This window comes from Bombina bombina, chromosome 3, assembly GCF_027579735.1.
Source record: "Bombina bombina isolate aBomBom1 chromosome 3, aBomBom1.pri, whole genome shotgun sequence".
In the NCBI taxonomy this organism is placed as follows: Eukaryota; Metazoa; Chordata; class Amphibia; order Anura; family Bombinatoridae; genus Bombina; species Bombina bombina.
Window position 1 is genome coordinate 503,908,800 of NC_069501.1, and position 20,906 is coordinate 503,929,705.

The 20,906-nt window shown below is 37.3% G+C and overlaps 1 protein-coding gene across 2 annotated transcripts in view; it reads left to right on the forward strand.

The window, feature by feature from the left end:
* The window catches only part of CEPT1 (choline/ethanolamine phosphotransferase 1), a 178,116-nt gene that overhangs the window by 114,074 nt on the left and 43,136 nt on the right, over window positions 1–20,906 (forward strand). For both annotated transcript variants that reach the window (XM_053706884.1, XM_053706883.1), the window contains exon 7: window positions 8,439–8,597. In XM_053706884.1, the coding sequence (XP_053562859.1) occupies window positions 8,439–8,597 (159 nt within the window). The remainder of the gene's footprint in view (window positions 1–8,438; window positions 8,598–20,906) is intronic.

Below are 20,906 nucleotides of genomic sequence, written 5' to 3' on the forward strand. Positions count from 1 at the left end.
ATATGTTTTGAGGGAGAATTTCCCACCTCCCAGAAACTCTTTGGAAATAATAGCTCTAACCAATAAGTCAACGTAATGGCCGTGGCCTTCTTAACCTTGGTGGACCTGAAAAATTAATGTATAAATTAGACGATTGTCTAAAATCCCTTGTAGCATGAAGATAAAACTTTAAGGTTCTAACTAGACACCTTTTGTCTTGAAATCAGAGGATTGGGACAAAGAGAAACACAATTTCTCTATTGATGGTTGACGAAAGAAAACTACCTAATGTAAGAATCAAAATTTAGATCTTAAAACTAACTTATCTAGATGTGAAACTGGATATAAGGAGAGTTACAGGAAAACACAGACAACTCAGATTCTCCTGACAGAAGAAATCGGTAAGAGATATAATACCTTCCAAGACAAAACGTAACGTCTATAGAATGCATAGGCTTAAATGAAGAAACTTGCAAGACCCTGGTTTCAATCTAACAAAATTCTCAACAAAACTCTGAACATCAGGAAGTTTAGCAATTTTCTTGTGGTAAAGAACCAAAAGAGCTTAAAATGACCCTTCAAAGAGTTATCAGATAAGCCCTTGTCTAAACCTTCTTACAAACATTATAGAATTCTAAAAGAATGGCAATAAAAATCCTGATTTTCATACCAAATAAGGAAAATTTCAAAACCTTGTGACAGATCTTTCTAGTAGCAGGTTTCCTATTTATATCATCTGAGAAACCTAGCTGTTTTATAATTATGCGTTCAATCTCTAAACAGTCAAGTTGAAAAATGGACTGTGAGATAGAAGGTAGAGACAGAGACTATGAAGGAAAGCTAGACAAGTCCGCAAACCAAGTTCTGCAAGGCAAAGCTGGAACTATCAGATTTACTGACGATAACTCTTGATTGATTTGCCTTATCAGTCCTTAAAGCAAAACAGATGGAGGAAAAAAGTATGCCAGAAAAAAAGACCAGGGAGCTGATAGCACATCCACAAACTCCACCGAGGTTCCCTGGACCTCGCAAAATAGCAGGGAAGACCGCCTTTCTAGACTGATCTGATTGAAGACATCCAAGAGAAAAGAACATTCCCTTGGGAGATGAAATTAAGTTAGCTTCCCAGATGTTCACGCCTGGAAAAAAGAATCACAAAAATGATGCAGCAATTGTTTTCTGCCCATCAAAGAATGTGACACACCTGATTTATTGCGGGATAACTGTGTTTTCCCCCTTGATTTCCAAGACATTTAAAAGTAAACCTTGCCTCCAGAAGAGACCAAATTCCATGCACTCTCCTGGATCCCCATTCTGAGCCCCAACTTGAGAGACTTGCGTCTGACATGATTATTGTCCTGGAAAGATGCCCCCAGAGAAATAAACAGGTCATTTATTCATCACAAAAGAGGTCGCCCTGTTATAGGATTCAAGAGAATCCTTTGGGAAAATTGTAATCCTTGTACTTTTGACTCAACATGAAAAGTTGAAGAGGTCTCATGTGAAAACTAAGAAAATGGAATGACATCTGATGAAGCAAACATCATACCTAATAATTCCGTACAGAGAGCTACAGTGGGTTTGGAATTTGACTGAAGCTTAACACAAGCTGAATGTAACCTTAATTTCCTCTTATCTGTTAGGGCAAGAGTAATTTGAAATAGAGTCAAAGACTACTCCCAGACAGGACACCCTTGTCTGAGAGGAAGAGAGGTCTTTGGAACATTGATTCTTCAACCATGTTAGAAACAACAAAAAATGGCTGGTATGAGAAATTGCTAGAGATGGAGCATGAACAAAGATATTGTCTAGGTATGGAGCTACCAAAATACCCTGAGCTCTGGTTCCAGAAAAAAAAATTGAGAATATTCTGAAAGCAATAGCCAGACCAAACTGAAGAGCCACAAACTGAAAATGCTTGTCTAGAACCTCAAACCTAATATACAGAAATAGTTCCTTGTGTATTGGGATATGAAGATAGGCATCCCTCAAATCAATGGTGGACATGAATTTGCCTTGTTGAACAAGAGAAAAAATAGTTCTGTCTCGATATTTTGCTGAATCACTAGTAACTTTGATTCATAGAAAAGGGAAAAATCCAGAGTCTATGGACTCATATAGGCCCATATTACTACTTAATTCTGATTACAAATTGCTAACTGGTATTCTAGCTAAAAGGTTAATAAAAGTTATTGAGCCATTGATAAATGTAGATCAAACAGGATTTATGCCTAATCGAAACCCTTCTGTTAATTTACGTAAAGTATTTTTAATATTGGATTCTTGCTGGAATCTCTGTAAAGAGGAGAGGAAGAAAAGGTTCTTACAAAATTCTGCTTTTCTATCTATCGATGCGCAAAAAGCATTTGATTCCATAACGTGGGATCACCTATTCACCGCACTAGAACGTTTTGGGATCAAAAATCAATTTCCAGAGTTTGTCAAATCTGTATATAGTAAAGCATTGTCCGCTCTCCTAATAAATGGTATAAGGACAGCCAGTTTTGAGTTAGCCAAAGGGACACGTCGAGGATGCCCAATCTCACCCCTTTTATTCAATATGGCAATTGAGCCCTTAGCAATCAAACTTAGAGAAATATTAGAAGGAATCTCTATAGGGGAAGATAAGTTTAAATTACTACTATATGGAGACAATCTCCTCTTTTATTTATTAAAGATGTAAATTTAGAAGTTCTTAAGCTATTAGATGTAGTACAAATATTTAGCTCTATTTCAGGCTATCAGATTAATGCGTTAAAATCCGAACTTTTTTGGATTTTTCAAGATCTTAAAAGGAATATACATACTCGATATACCTATCTTGGCATTAATGTATGTGGTAACCCTAATCAATGGTATAAAATTAATTATACTCCTATTATTAATAAATTAAAACAAGAACTGGTCGAGATTCCCATTATCTCTGGCCACTAAAATCAATCTAATAAAAATAACAATTCCCAAATTTTTATATCTTAAGCATAATATTCTGGTCCTTATGCCCAAAAAAGATATTGGTGCGGTACATAAAATTTTTAGGCTCTTTCTATGGAGGAAAGGACGTAGAAATATAGCATTGAATAAGTTAATGCAGCCTAAACATATGGGAGGGCTCGCTTTTCCTTCTCTAAAAATTTGCAATAATATTTTCTTAGGGAAAGTGGCACTAGATTGGCTTACACAAGGTAATTATATTGCATCAATAGCAGCTGAGGAAATTATAGTATCTCCATACTCTCTACAAGCATTTATTACCTTGTCACCTAGGGAAACTACCAAAAAGGTGAAGAAACACATTTCTATATATACAATTATTAAAGCTTGGTATGCTATATGTAAATTATTAAATGCTGATCCCACGATCTCTAATCGTTTACCTATTGTTGGAAACCCATATTTTATTGAAGGAGTGTATAATAAAAATGGTAAAATTTGAGCCAATATAGGGTTAAAATATATTTATCAGTTAAAAGATCCAGATCTTTCTAGTATTCTCTCATTTGCAGATTTAAAGCAACAATTTAATCTATGCATATTTACAAACACGTCACTGGTTCAACGAAATTATTAAGAGGCCAAATTGTGTATGGATACACTCAGGGATACAGTCTGGTCTTATTCTGTATACCGCAGCTATCCATTCAATCAGTTATTGCCTTAACCTGATATTGAACAACTCTGGAGATTTAAATCTACAGAGGTTAGTATTAAACTGGCAACCAGAAATACCAGAGATGGATTAAAAAGCTAATATTAGAAGTATTCAAAAAGTGGTAAAAGCTACGTTAGCGGCAAGCTGGCGAAAAAGTCATTTTTAATTAATAGGGTATATATCGTGCCTGCTTCTTTAAATAAATGGTTCCCTAATATAACTCACTATTGTCCTCGGTGCTCAAACACTAATGCCAATCTAATACACATGCTCTGGAAACAGCATATTTTTTTACTGCTTGATTTCGATACTCTGAGACAGATCAATACACGCTTTATCAATTGTACAATTTTGGGTGGGAGATACTTGACATTTAAAAAACTGGAAGAATAAAAAAAAAATCTTTAATACATAATCTAATTAATCTAATGATGAAACAAGCTGTAATGGAACAATTCGATTGCTCCGTGGGATCTGACCAGAATATCAAAAAATATTGTAACAAATGGCTTAATCTTTTTAAAACATATGAAAATACTACGCAAGCGCAGTTTCTTGACCCGTTTACTTCATGTAAATATGTGGATAAACTACTTCAGAGAATTTAATCTAGATCAAATTACGCACACAGATAGCTGGAGGAGATGGGGAAAGGGGGAGGAGACCAGAGAAGGAGAGATGTTTAGAGATTTTTGTTTATTTTTTTTCCTTATAGTTGCTGTTATTGCTATTCTGAGTATAGTTATGTGTGAGGACTTTATAGAAGTAGAGAGACAAGCTCTACAACTTTCTTTTTGCCTTGACCCCAATAGAGAGTAACAGGGTTTAATCACAATATACAATTTAAGTGGAGTTTATGTTTTGTTTTATTTTGTCTCTGCTTTTGATTATTTATTTTTTTCCTTTTCTTTTTGAATACTCCGTATATTTAATACTTGAATGATACCGTTTATTTAATATAGTAGCTCTATGTTTCTCAGGAGTATAAGTAAGCTTATGCTAGAATAAGTTATGATGAATATTTTTTGTGTGTGCAAACCTGTATTTAAAGGAAGATTTAAAAGCAGAAATGTGATGAACATGTTGAAATGATTGTATAAACTGATGTAAACTAAATAATGGCAAGAAGACCCACACCTTACTATCTTTCGAAATATTGTCGTTCTGCATTTTGATCTGATATGATAATGCATAAACCCTGTAATTTTCAATAAAAATGTTAAACCAGAAAAAATAAATAGGAGGAAAAATAGTTCTGACTGTTTCCATCTTAAAGTTTGGAATTGTAAGCAACTTGTTTAAGGACATTAAATTCAAAATAGGCTTGAATTTCCCTCTCTTTTGAAAAGTATAAAAAGGATGGAATAGTAACTCTGTCCCTGTTCTTTTATAGCAACTGGATGGATCACTTCCATGAGTTCTAGATTCCAAACACATTTAAAAAAAAAAAAAGTGTAAGCTTTTACAGGGTTCTTTGGAATGTTGGGCAGAAGAATCCTTCCCCTTGGGGGCCCTATTTAAAGCCTATTCTGTATCCCTGGGAAACGATATTCAATACCCAGGGACCTAGAACAAAAATTCCAGGGGTAATCTGCCCCCAACTAGAATTGGATAAGGGGCAGCACCTTCATGCTTTGGTATAAGTGGCGGGCTTCTTTGATTGGTTAGATTTACTTCAAGAGGATAAGGACTTCCAGGAAGTTCTGGAAGAATCACTCTTATGAAAGTAAAAAGAAGATTTTTGGTTTCTAAATTGACGAAAGGAACTTAGATCTTTTATCCTGAGGGGGCAAAGTTCTTATACCTCTGGACACAGTAGAAATAAATGCGTCAAGACCAGGACTAATACAATTCTTACTTTAAAGAGTTAAACATCTGGATGTTAGAAGCAATGACAGCTGACCATGGTTTCAGCCCATTTAGAACCGCTAGCACCATATTTTTGGCGTTAATCTTTATAATGCCATTGATTGCATCACAGATGAATGCATTAGCCGAACTAATAAAATCTAGATGCCGTTGAAGATCATCAACAATAGACTTCAGATATCTGTTCAGAAAAACTGTTGCACCACAAAGTAGAAGCCGCTTCCACACAGGCTATATGAACAGATAGTCTGAATAAGAAACCTGCTTTTTGAAAGATCTTACTATGAAAAATTCAAATTTCCTGTTCATGGGGTTCTATCCTGTAAAGGGAAATAGATCCGTCTACTTTAGGGAAGGTCTCCCACAGTTCTACATTAGAAGACGGAACAGAAACCTCCTTTTAACTTGAGAAGTCAGATAAGGAATACTAGGCCTTGACAATTCCTTAGTAATTATCTCCGTAATTGCATCAAAAACTGAAGAAACTTCAAGAGCTTTAGTAGCTGGTTGAAAATAAGATCCAATTGCTTTGCTGATTTGTCCTCAGTCGGCTTAGGATCCTGAACTCCTAACGTACAAAAAACTGTTTTTTTAGTACCAGTGTGACCAGGAAAGTAGATGAACCTGGGTCTTGTTCTGAGAAGGACCCCTAATCATCAGAAAAAATATTCACCCTCAGAAGAGTGGTCTGGGGAAACAATCTGAATGTTGAAAAATTTTCTTTTTTGACCTAACCTTTAGCGATACAAAAAGAGATGATAAATCCAAAAGTACTTTCAGATTTTTGCGTTTGCTTGGAGGAGTCATAGGCACCAACATTTCTGAAATAATAGAGTGCACAAAATCCTTAAAGGGACACTGAACCCAATTTTTTTCTTTTGTGTTTCAGATAGCGCATGCAGATTTAAGCAACTTTTTAATTTACTCCTATTATCAATTCTTCGTTCTCTTGCTATCTTTATTTGAAAAAAGGCCTCTAAGCTGTTTTTTGGTTCAGACCCTGGACAACACTTGTTTATTGGTGGGTGAATTTAGCCACCAATCAGCAAGAACAACCCAGGTTGTTCACCAAAAATGGGCCGTCATCTAAACTTACATTCTTGCATTTCAAATAAAGATACCAGGAGAATGAAGAAAATTTTATAATCGGAATAAATTAGAAAGTTGCTTAAAATTGCATAGGAAAAGTCACAAAAGAAAAAAATGTGGGTTCAGTGTCCCTTTAAATCCTGAAGCAAAGTTTGACAAATTCCTTGTACGGAGCAAACAAAGGGAGAACAAATTCCTTTAGAGGCCAGATAAGCATCAGGTGATCCATACAAGAATAGCAAAATTGTGCAGGAAGTATAACAGCGACAATTTTGCATAATACACATTCCAAAGGAATAGCAATATCAGAGGATATACCCTCTAAAGGATCCATATTCACAATGTTAGGACAGTTCCAGAATGCTCAATTCTTTAAAAAACAATATAGACAAATAAAATGCATTTAACAGTAGTTAAAATAAGACACTCCCCCCTCCCCCTTCTTTTGCATATGAAAAGACCCTTTACACAAACAGGAGCAAGCTGGAGAAGGTAGCTGACGGTATTCAAATAAAACTTTGGGGCTTGGTTAGGAGTCTGAAAATCAGAGCAATTTTATTTAAAAATAAGCAAAAATATACATTAAAAAAAAACAAAAAACGTTATGAGCTATATAAATAGATCATCTACAAAACATATATGCAAAGAAAAAATTAGTGTATAATGTCCCTTTAACAGTAAATCAGATAATAAAAAAGGAGACTTTAAAGGGCACTGTAAACGACTGGAGAACCTCACAGAGACAAGACGGCACAATTATACATTTATAATAAAAAATGTATGTGAAGAAAGACAGATTCATAAAACAGCATAATAATACTTTTTAAACTTTTGGCAAATTACGGAACGCTCACAGCAGTGCATAAACTAGGATCTGATGGAACCGAACTTATAACAGCTATAGTGCACTCGCATAGGGCGGAGTATAGTGCGGGGAGAAAACATAACTATAATTATAAGTTAGATAGAAATATACATTTTTTTCCTTGTGGGAACCTTGGATAATGTATGGAGTAGTCATGGCGGAAGTAAATCGAATTACTATGTTTGCCTGTTTGAGTATGCCTGACCAAAAGTTAGGGTAGACTCCAAGTGAAGGGAATGTTTAAAATTGAGACTTAGAAGGTGCAAGAGAGAGAACCAGACCTCAACGGGGCAGAGTTAGACAAGACCTTATGTGTAATTATAAGTTTGTCCACAGAGGAGCAAATGTGCACAGTGCAGCCTGGTTTCTTTTATTGTCAAGCTGTGCTCATATATAGCCATATTTGTACTGATACCTCAAAAAGACAGGTGGTTGGGCAATAGGGACCAATAATGTATGGTACAATCAGCCTGCCTCCTTAGTTCTGGTACAATTAATCAGTTATCTAAAGATAAGTGGATCCCTTTTATCGCTGAACATGCGATGTTGTTGATCTATTGGTCCACCACTGTTTTTATTGATGTTATTATTACTATATTGGTTAAAACTAGACGTGTGCATTTGGATCCTTCGTTAGGATCCAAATCAGGAAGGTGGCAGTTTCTGACAATCGGCTATTTTCGGTGCCGTATTTATTCTTGTGAAAGTTCAACACGCTAAGTTCTGTGCAAATATAATATCTTAGTGTGTTGAACTCTCACAAGAATAAATCCGGCTCCGAAAAGAGCAGAATGCCACAAGCAATCCCAATGCACGTCTAGTTAAAGCTTGTTTAAACTTAATAAAAAAAAATATATATAAAAAGCAATGTAAAATATAAAATATTAAAAGATTATTTCAATGTCTATTATGCCATCTTAAAATAATTATTTTAGAATTATGAATCTATTAACTGATTATGTTTTATTATCTTTACTTTTGTAGGGAACAAGTGTTCTGTCTCCTATGCTGCATATTGGATCCGTCATCATTTTGGCCACCATGATCTACAAGAAATCTGCTGTCCAGCTGTTTGAGAAACACCCGTGTCTTTATATTCTAGCATTCGGCTTTGTTTCTGCTAAAGTGACAAACAAATTAGTGGTAAGGAATCATTTTTAGCTTATAGTTCTGTAGAACACAAACAGTTGTATTTACGCAGTAACTCTTTGCTTTGGATGAATCGGATCAATTGTTGCTTGTCTGCAAAAATACATACTCAGTATATAAAACTAAGATTACATTTGAATGGGTAAGTAGCTTCCTACTCAACTGGAGTGGTAGGAAACTAGAGAAGTCTTGGTCTACTCCATTTTGTACTCCTAACTATGTTTATTGCTTCTACTTGTTTTTTTATTTGGATATTGAAGCAAGTTCTTGCATCAGTAGAATTATATTCTTTTCTTTAAATAAACTATGAACTTGAACTAGACACTGCTATTGATGATCAAAGACCACCTTCTTGTTGCTTTCATGATATTTATTGTGATGGGCATCAGAAACAAACCAGACCCTGTAGTTAAACTTTGTATTTTCAGTTATCAAAACACGGTGTTATAATAAATATGAATTTGGGAGTAGATAATAGATTCTTATTAAAAAATATTTCCTGTAGACCCTACCTTGCAACGTGGGAATAAAAGACTGCAGTTCACCAAGGTGGTATCTAAATTCTAGTTTTTGACATGGGTCAGTTGGTTTTAGAGGCTGGCAGCAACCCCTGCAATACCTTTTCACACTACCATTGTACAGTGTAAAATAATATCAATTTACATCCGTGGCATTAACCTTTTCACTTCCAAAAGATGAGCAAAAGTTGTAAATGAATTATTCATATATTTGAGCTGGGGCACTATGGGTATATACAGTACATGTCTGTACAATGTAACATTAATGTGCATTATACCGTAAACTCATTTATTATATATATATATATATATATATATATATATATATATATATATATCATTATATATATCATTATATACAAAGAAGATAGGCCACTATTTAGCCAGCACCAGACTGTTACTCATTAAGTATATAATAAAACCAAAAGTATAGAAGCGAAAAAGCAAACGCAGATATTAAATATTTAATTATACATAAATGGCAACATAAAGAGCACACAGGCTGCAGCAGTGTGGGGCAGAGTATAGGTGCATCATAAGAATCAATAGTATTGATAACACAGCGGACAGTTTGTTCAATAATATCCATTTATCAGACCCACAGTTCAAGAGTAGCAACACCCCTTGGGATGTTTATTTGTAATCCACATTTATTGGTAGCCAATAGTAGTGTTGTGATTTATAGTGCAGGAGTAGCACAGACATATATACCATAACCCTTCTTCCCATGAAAATTCAACCCTCCGATTCTCAGAATATCCAGGTTAATGTTAAAGGGATATGAAAATCAAATTTAAACTTGCATGATTCAGATCATGTCATTTTAAGGCACTTTTAACTTCACTTCTATTTTCAAATGTGCTTTGTTCTGTTAGTATCCCTTGATAAAAAATGAATATGCACATATTATACACTAGTGGGAGCTGCTGCTAATTGGTGCCTGCACACATTTGTCTCATGTGATTGGCTAAATAGATATTTTCAGCTTCCTGACAGTTATGCAATGCGGTCCCTTTAGCAATGGATAACAAGAGAATGAAGAAAATTTGATGATAGAATTAAAAAATTTTTTTTTTTAATTGTATGTTCTATCTGAATCATAAAAGAAAATTTTGGGGTTTGCTATCCCTTTTATTCATAGGGAAATTAAAGTGGTTACCTTTAGAAGTGTTATGTTAGGCTGTAACTACCTGCACTCCACCATAGGTCATGGGCTGTTTGCTGTTAGTCTCCCATAGTGTTCCGTTACTGGGTCGGCTGTGAGTAACTTCCAATTGTCTCAAAGGCACATAGGTGACCAGCATGCCTTCGGAAGTTACGTCCCACACTGGTATGCAGACTGCGTTAAATCGGCGGTATTCAGCTGCTAACACCGCCGACATTTGAACGCTATGCGCGTTTCACCTGTGCTTCATACAGGCTTCTTCCGGCTCATTTACTATTGGAGTATTACCTCCATGCATTTAAACAGGATGCCCAGCCTTTCTTTTTGGTTTTGCACCCATGGTGAAATATAGAAACATTGTTATAAACACAATTTGCCAAGTTATTTACTATGGTGTACCCATTAAAAAGTTGATTTATATACTTATTATTTACATTATATACATTTATGTACTTGCAAGGTGACATCAGTGCTGATAAAATTCTAGCAAGTTACTTGTAGAATTTTAAATCTTAAAGGGGAACATGGCATTACATGATTATTTGCAATTTTTACAGTGCAGACATTCTATTAAATGGTATGGTTTTGCCTTGAGATATTGCAAATTTGCATACACATGGGGGTATTTAAATATGGAGAAGTGTCTGGAATTTTTAATCTCCTAGAAAAGAACCAAAGTTTAATTCCTCATTAAGTCCTGCTGGTTTTAAACTTTTTAAATTGAAAATCCATTTACTTTTTTTTTGTAAAAGTATTTGATCTAAATTACCTGCCCTGCTTTTTATATCTACTAGTTCCAAACCTCTAAATCTCAAAATTTCCTGGTTGCTTGAATTTTATTTCAAAAAAATGTCTTGCCACACTGCTATTTTTTTATACATTTATTTTTTATATCACGTTTATGCTCCTTTATTCTTTCCTTTTAGTACCCTATATGTTTTTCCTGTATAGTACATAGGGCAATTACAGGATACCATATTTACAACCCCCCTCACTTTTACATGTAATATGTCCCTTTACTTTGTGAGATATTCCAGATTTATCACAAAAAATCTCTCCAGTCATCATATTTTCACATAGTGAACAGTGTGTGCATTTAAAATTCCCATTTTTCTTTCTACTTGTCAGCCAAATGCCACTGTTTGTTGATTTCAGATGACTGTGTGCTAGCATATCTTTTAAATTTGGAGCTCTTTTTGGTGTCATTAGTGGGGTGTCTCCAACAAACTTGGCTATAGTGGGATCTACCAGTAACACATGCCAGTGTTAATTTAAGAATTGTATGGATTTCCTGCCAGCGATTATTTTCAAACGTAAATGAGATAATTAACCATGGTACAGTTGTGACCTTTTAAAACAGGTAAATGCAAATAAAGGCAACACAATAAGTATAAAAGAGTCCACCTTTGGACTTCCTGAAATGTGCAAACTTTTCAAGCCTACAAATGAGGTTCTTAAAGGGACAGTTCACAGTTTAGCTTTAAAAATGTCTCCCCTTTTGATTTGCGATCAATTATCCTTTCTAATGATTGTGAGAGTCCATGAGACCTTACTCTTGGGAATTAATAATATTATATAGCCTAATTACACTATGAGGCCTATTTATCAAAGGTCTGTCGGACCTGATCCGACAGTTTGGATCAGGTCCGACAGACCTCGCTGAATGCGGAGAGCAATACGCTCTCCGTATTCAGCATTGCAAGAGCGGCTGGTGCAACGCCACCCCCTGCAGATTTGCGGCCAATCGCCAGCAGGGGGTGTCAGTCAACCCGATCGTACTCGTTCGGATTGAATTGTGGCGATCTCTGTCTGCCTCCTCAGAGCAGGTGGACAGGTTATGGAGCAGCGGTCTAAAGTCTGAAGACTTGCCAGAAACACGGGCCCTCAAGCTCCATTCGGAACTTGATAAATGGGCCTCATTGAGTGCATACATAGAATCAAGTTATAGAAGACTAGCTCATTGTAATATATACTGTAACTAACAAGTAAGAAGTGCAAGAATAGACACAGGCTTTGATGACAAATATTATCTCTGGGAGTTAACTATAGCGCCTGATTCACCGTAGCTTTTTTCTCTTGTAAGGTGTATCCAGTCCACGGATCATCCATTACTTGTGGGATATTCTCCTTCCCAACAGGAAGTTGCAAGAGGACACCCACAGCAGAGCTGCTATATAGCTCCTTCCCTAACTGCCATATCCAGTCATTCTCTTGCAACTCTCAACAAAGATGGAGGTAGTAAGAGGAGAGTGGTAAAATATAGTTCGTTTTTTCTTCAATCAAAAGTTTGTTGTTTTCAAATAGTACCGGAGTTGTACTATTTTATCTCAGGCAGTATTTAGAAGAAGAATCTGCCTGCGTTTTCTATGATCTTAGCAGCTTGTAACTAAGATCCACTGCTGTTCTCACATATGTCTGAGGAGTGAGGTAACTTCAGAGGGAGAATGGCGTGCAGGTTATCCTGCTATGAGGTATGTGCAGTTTTAAGTTTTTCTAGGGACTAGAAAATGCTGCTGATACCGGATTAATGTAAGTTAAGCCTAATTACAGTGATTTAATAGCGACTTGTATCAGGCTTACTATCAGAGATATATACTCTTATAAAATGGCAATATAAAACGTTTGCTGGCATGTTTAATCGTTTTTATATATGCTTTGGTGATAAAACTTTATTGGGGCCTAGTTTTTTCCACATGGCTGGCTTGATTTTTGCCTAGAAACAGTTTCCTGAGGCTTTCCACTGTTGTAGTATGAGTGGGAGGGGCCTATTTTAGCGCTTTTTTGCGCAGTTAAAATTACAGACAGAGACATTCAGCTTCCCTCAGCAGTCCCCTGCATGCTATAGGACATCTCTGAAGGGCTCTAAAGGCTTCAAAAGTCGTTTATTGAGGAAGGTAGGGCCACAGTAGAGCTGTGGCAGTTGTTGTGACTGTTTAAAAAACGTTTATTTCGTTTTTTTGATCCGTTTTCTTTCATGAAATTAGCAAGAGTCCATGAGCTAGTGACGTATGGGATATACATTCCTACCAGGAGGGGCAAAGTTTCCCAAACCTCAAAATGCCTATAAATACACCCCTCACCACACCCACAAATCAGTTTTACAAACTTTGCCTCCCATGGAGGTGGTGAAGTAAGTTTGTGCTAGATTCTTCGTTGATATGCGCTTCGCAGCAGGTTGGAGCCCGGTTTTCCGCTCAGTGTGCAGTGAATGTCAGAGGTATGTGAAGAGAGTATTGCCTATTTGAATTCAATGATCTCCTTCTACGGGGTCTATTTCATAGGTTCTCTGTTATCGGTCGTAGAGATTCATCTCTTACCTCCCTTTTCAGATCGACAATATACTCTTATATATACCATTACCTCTACTGATTCTCGTTTCAGTACTGGTTTGGCTTTCTACTACATGTAGATGAGTGTCCTGGGGTAAGTAAGTCTTATTTTTGTGACACTCTAAGCTATGGTTGGGCAATTCTTGGCGCAGACTTTTTTGGCGCAAAAATTTTCTTTGTCATTTCCGGCGTCATACTTGTCGCCGGAAGTTGCGTCTTTTTTTTTTTTTTGACGTTTTTGCGCCAAAAATGTCTGCGTTACCGGATGTGGCGTCATTTTTGGCGCTTTAAGCATTTAGGCGCCAAATAATGTGGGCGTCTTTTGGCGCTAAAAAATATGGGCGTCATTATTGTCTCCACATTATTTAAGTCTCATTGTTTATTGCTTCTGGTTGCTAGAAGCTTGTTCATTGGCATTTTTTCCCATTCCTGAAACTGTCTTTTAAGGAATTTGATCAATTTTGCTTTATATGTTGTTTTTTCTATTACATATTGCAAGATGTCTCAGATTGACCCTGAATCAGAAGATACTTCTGGAAAATTGCTGCCTGATGCTGGATCTACCAAAGTTAAGTGTATTTGTTGTAAACTTGTGGTATCTGTTCCTCCGGCTGTTGTTTGTAATGAATGTCATGACAAACTTGTTAATGCAGATAATATTTCCTTTAGTAATGTTCCATTACCTGTTGCTGTTCCATCAACATCTAATATTCAGGGTGTTCCTGTTAACATAAGAGATTTTGTTTCTAAATCTATTAAGAAGGCTATGTCTGTTATTCCTCCTTCTAGTAAACGTAAAAGGTCTTTTAAAACTTCTCATTTTTCAGATGAATTTTTAAATGAACATCATCATTCTGATTCTGATAATGATTCCTCTGGTTCAGGGGATTCTGTTTCAGAGGTTGATACTGATAAATCTTCATATTTATTTAAAATGGAATTTATTCGTTCTTTGCTTAAAGAAGTCTTAATTGCATTAGAAATAGAGGAATCTGGTCCTCTTGATACTAAATCTAAACGTTTGAATACGGTTTTTAAACCTCCTGTAGTTATTCCAGAGGTTTTTCCCGTCCCTGATGCTATTTCTGAAGTAATTTCCAGGGAATGGAATAATTTGGGCAATTCATTTACTCCTTCTAAACGGTTTAAGCAATTATATCCTGTGCCATCTGACAGATTAGAGTTTTGGGACAAAATTCCTAAAGTTGATGGGGCTATCTCTACTCTTGCTAAACGTACTACTATTCCTACGGCAGATAGTACTTCCTTTAAGGATCCTTTAGATAGGAAAATTGAATCCTTTCTAAGAAAAGCTTACTTATGTTCAGGTAATCTTCTTAGACCTGCTATATCTTTGGCGGATGTTGCTGCAGCCTCAACTTTCTGGTTGGAAGCTTTAGCACAACAAGTAACAGATCATAATACTCATAGCATTGTTAATCTTCTTCAACATGCTAATAACTTTATTTGTGATGCCATCTTTGATATCATTAGGGTTGATGTTAGGAGGTATATGTCTTTAGCTATTTTAGCTAGAAGAGCTTTGTGGCTTAAAACTTGGAATGCTGATATGTCTTCTAAGTCAACTTTGCTTTCCCTTTCTTTCCAGTGTAATAAATTGTTTGGTTCACAGTTGGACTCTATTATTTCAACTGTTACTGGGGGGGAAAGGAACTTTTTTACCACAGGATAAAAAATCTAAAGGTAAATTTAGGTCTGCTAATCGTTTTCGTTCCTTTCGTCACAATAAGGAACAAAAGCCTGATCCTTCCCCTACAGGAGCGGTATCAGTTTGGAAACCATCTCCAGTCTGGAATAAATCCAAGCCTTTTAGAAAGCCAAAGCCAGCTCCCAAGTCCACATGAAGGTGCGGCCCTCATTCCAGCCCAGCTGGTAGGGGGCAGATTACGATTTTTCAAAGAAATTTGGATCAATTCGATTCACAATCTTTGGATCCAGAACATTGTTTCACAAGGGTACAGAATAGGCTTCAAGATAAGGCCTCCTGCAAGAAGATTTTTTCTTTCCCGTGTCCCAATAAATCCAGTGAAGGCTCAAGCATTTCTGAAATGTGTTTCAGATCTAGAGTTGGCTGGAGTAATTATGCCAGTTCCAGTTCTGGAACAGGGGCTGGGGTTTTACTCAAATCTCTTCATTGTACCAAAGAAGGAGAATTCCTTCAGGCCAGTTCTGGATTTAAAAATATTGAATCGTTATGTAAGGATACCAACATTCAAAATGGTAACTATAAGGACTATTCTGCCTTTTGTTCAGCAAGGGCATTATATGTCCACAATAGATTTACAAGATGCATATCTGCATATTCCGATTCATCCAGATCACTATCAGTTTCTGAGATTCTCTTTCCTAGACAAGCATTACCAGTTTGTGGCTCTGCCGTTTGGCCTAGCAACAGCTCCAAGGATTTTTACAAAGGTTCTCGTGCCCTTCTATCTGTAATCAGAGAACAGGGTATTGTGGTATTTCCTTATTTGGACGATATCTTGGTACTTGCTCAGTCTTCACATTTAGCAGAATCTCATACGAATCGACTTGTATCGTTTCTTCGAGAACATGGTTGGAGGATCAATTTACCAAAGAGTTCATTGATTCCTCAGACAAGGGTAACCTTTTTAGGTTTCCAGATAGATTCAGTGTCCATGACTCTGTCTCTGACGGACAAGAGACGTCTGAAATTGGTTTCAGCTTGTCGAAACCTTCAGTCTCAATCATTCCCTTCGGTAGCCTTATGCATGGAAATTCTAGGTCTTATGACTGCTGCATCGGACGCGATCCCCTTTGCTCGTTTTCACATGCGACCTCTTCAGCTCTGTATGCTGAACCAGTGGTGCAGGGATTATACAAAGATATCTCAATTAATATCTTTAAAACCGATTGTACGACACTCTCTGACGTGGTGGACAGACCACCATCGTTTAGTTCAGGGGGCTTCTTTTGTTCTTCCGACCTGGACTGTGATCTCAACAGATGCAAGTCTGACAGGTTGAGGAGCTGTTTGGGGGTCTCTGACAGTACAAGGGGTTTGGGAATCTCAGGAGGCGAGATTACCAATCAACATTTTTGAACTCCGTGCAATTTTCAGAGCTCTAAAGTCGTGGCCTCTTCTAAAGAGAGAGTCGTTCATTTGTTTTCAGACGGACAATGTCACAACCGTGGCATATGTCAATCATCAAGGAGGGACTCACAGTCCTCTGGCTATGAAAGAAGTATCTCGAATACTGGTATGGGCGGAATCCAGCTCCTGTCTAATTTCTGAGGTTCATATCCCAGGTATAGACAATTGGGAAGCGGATTATCTCAGTCGCCAAACGTTACATCCGGGCGAATGGTCTCTTCACCCAGAGGTATTTCTTCAGATTGTTCAAATGTGGGGACTTCCAGAAATAGATCTGATGGCTTCTCATCTAAACAAGAAGCTTCCCAGGTATCTGTCCAGATCCAGGGATCCTCAGGCGGAAGCAGTGGATGCATTGTCACTTCCTTGGAAGTATCATCCTGCTTATATCTTTCCGCCTATAGTTCTTCTTCCAAGAGTGATTTCCAAGATTCTAAAGGAGCGTTCGTTTGTTCTGCTGGTGGCTCCAGCATGGCCTCACAGGTTTTGGTATGCGGATCTTGTCCGGATGGCTACTTGCCAACCGTGGACTCTTCCGTTAAGACCAGACCTTCTATCGCAAGGTCCTTTTTTCCATCAGGATCTCAAATCATTAAATTTGAAGGTATGGAGATTGAACGCTTGATTCTCAGTCATAGAGGTTTCTCTGACTCCGTAATTAATACATAGGTCAGGTTCTTACATAAATTATGTTTTTTGCATTAAGGGGTTATCTCTTGTGGTGTATCCAGTCCACGGCCCGCCCTGTCATTTTAAGGCAGGTCAAAATTTTAGATTAAACTACAGTCACCACTGCACCCTATGGTTTCTCCTTTCTCGGCTTGTTTCGGTCGAATGACTGGATATGGCAGTTAGGGGAGGAGCTATATAGCAGCTCTGCTGTGGGTGTCCTCTTGCAACTTCCTGTTGGGAAGGAGAATATCCCACAAGTAATGGATGATCCGTGGACTGGATACACCACAAGAGAAATAAATTTATCAGGTAAGCATAAATTGTGTTTTAAAAAAAAAAAAAAAAAAGTTTCTAATTTACTTCTATTATCAAATTTGCTACATTCTCAGGTTGTTCTTTGTTAAAGAGATATCTAGATAGGTAGAGTGCACATTTCTGGAGCACTCATGACGGGAAATAGTGCTGCCATCTAGTGCTCTTGCTTATGTATAACATTGTTGCAAACTGCTGCCATATAGTGCTGCAGACACGTGCACACTCCTGAACTTACATCCCAGCTTTTCAACAAAGGGTAATAAAAAAATGAAGAAAATTTAATAGAAGTATATGAGAAAGTTGTTAAAAGTTGTATGTTCTATGAGAATTTTATGTCCCTTTAACGGGAAAAAACAACATTCTGCATAAAAAATATATATCTAAATTAGACAGCAAAACAAAATCTCCCCTCCCGCTGGACCATGATAAAATTAAAGGAACATTAAACACTTTGAGATGGTAATATAAAATGATAAATTGTATATAATAAAACAACTCTGCAATATACTTTCATTATTTATTTTGTCCTCTTTGCCTGTAATTCCATTCTGAATTTGTGAGCTTTTCAGTTCCTGTTAGAAATGGAAGTGCAGAACACTGTTAAATCCAGCACAACCATTGGCTGCACACTCTAATGACCTATGTATAACTGTCCCTAATTGGCCACAGCAGAGAAGGTAACACAAGTTACAACATGGCAGCTCCCAGTGTTTTATAGACACTAAAACTTTACACTTATTTTGTCACTTTTTAAACAACTAATGAAACTTTAAAAAATACATCTACATGTTAGTCATGGACTAATCTTTTCTTTGAATGCATCATTCTATCTAGCATGTATGTAGTGTTTAATGTCCCTTTAAACAAAGCTAGTGACATTTTACAATTTTTACAATTTAAACAGTTAATATGTAAAACGGTATAAGAAAGTTGAAGACTCCTAGTGTGGGGAGTTTGCTTTAATTCTAATGCTGCAATGTATATAAAAAAAGAATAGCAGACCACTTAAAAGGGATATGAAACCCAACAATTTTACACAAAGTTTCTAATTTACTTCCATTTGCTTCATTCCCATGGTATTCTTTTTTGAAGAGATACCTAGATAGGCATCTGGAGCACTATATGGCAGGAAAAAAGTGCTGCCATCTAGCGCTCTTGCATATGGATAACATTCTTGCAAAACTGCTGACATATAGTGCTCCAGAAATGGGCTGGCACCCAAGTATACATCCCATCTTTTCAACAAAAGATACCAAGAGAACAAAGAACCATTGGAAGGTTAATTAAAGTTGCATACTCTATCTATCTGAATCATGAAAGAAACATTTTTTTCTTGAGTGCTAACGACCCTCTTGAGTGCTAACGACGGCTCAGAGCCGTCGCAAATTGTCTCACTCAGGTGCTAACGACGACTCAGAGCCGTCGCTAGCACTCTCCCACCTTGAGGAAGATCTGGAGGCTTCCACCTGCTCCTACCCCGGCAATCGGCCTGTATAGTGACGGGGCTTCACGTTTTGCGTTGTGACGTCACGCATGATGACGTCACCGCGTGATGACGTCACCGCTCAACTTTATTTAAAATGGACAATGCAAAGTATAAGGATCTATCTCGGGCATCTAAGCAGCTACAGACCCCCAAGACCCATCGTTGGAAAGGTAATCGCCTAACCTTTCCAATGGTATGAGTCTTGGGGATCTTTAAAAAAAAAAGTTAAGAAATGTTTTATGTAAAAAGATAAAAAATTAAAAATTCAGCTTAGCACTCAAAGGGTTAAGGCCTGTTATAGAGTTCAATTGATTATCCCCCTAACAGTATAAGGATATTAGATGAAACGCTAAGGCTGTGCGCATATCAGCATTATGTAATTATTCATCCTCCTAAAACATAATTTCCTAACACGAGGCAGAATAAGTAAATATAACCTCTAGAATATAAGGAGGGGGCAAACTGTAGTTAAGTGAAAGACTCGACAATAAATAATGTAGGTTTCTCTGGGATATTAAACCTTTAAAAACTACTCAATACTATGGCCATGAGAATAGCACCTGGTATAAATGCTAAAATCATCAATTACCAAGTACCTATAGCCACTTATACAAAGAGGGTAAACAAACTGTCCACTAATAATACACTTATATCTAGCAAGGAGATACAAATAGGTGGCATCTGACTAATACTCCCTAGTTAACTTGAGTAAAAACTATGGAAATCTTATACTAAATCAGACCTTATATCTTTAGAATTACAGACCAGGTTGAGTGAGACAGTAGAAATAGTTGTTGGACTTCAGTGTTACAGGGCGTTGGTTAAGGTGGGAATTTGCAACGCCAGCAAAACCCCATTCACCATTTTCAGTCCCTTTTCATCCAGAGCTTTCTGTTCCGTCTTTAGCGACAGTTCTCAGCCAGTCATCATGATCTGAGGATTCGTCTTTCTCCCCCTCCGTTATCAGCAGCACATCCTCACCTATAGGCACAGAGCTCTGTTGCCAGTCTGCCTTAGGCAACTTGTAGTGCACGTTCAGTCGAGAGATCGATTTTACCTAGAGATGGGTTAAAAGTTTTTCTTTTGCTTTTAGCATAAATTGATCCTCGGCTGCCATTTTAAAGAAGAAGCGGCTCCTGTGCATAAAGAAGCAGCACCCAAAGTATTACAAGTGAGCAGTATATAGTGGAAGTGTAGATAAGAGTTGCTCTTGAAGTATATATGTTCCAAAGAGCAGTCCCAGTGTACAACACAGACATGTTGCTGCGATACAACAGGCCCTCGGGGGCACCTACTGGGGGTTGTGGGTTTGGAGGCCACAGACTCAGAAGATGCTCCAGAAAATTAGGGCAACTGACCAGCACAATCTTTAGCTCCATTGCTTCAGGAACGTCCCATGGGGCCGAATTATCAAGACCGCTGCTCCATAACTTGTCCGCCTGCTCTGAGGCGGTGGACAGAAATCAACCCTATAAAATATGATAGGGTTGATTGACACCCCCTGCTAGCGGCCGATTGGCCACAAACTGCAGGGGGCGGTATTGTACAAGCAGTTCTGGTGAACTGCTTGTGCAATGATAAATGCTGACAGCGTATGCTGTCTGCATTTATCGATGTGTAGCGGACATGATACGCTACATTGTATCATGTCCGCTCGCACTTTGATAAATATGCCCCCATGA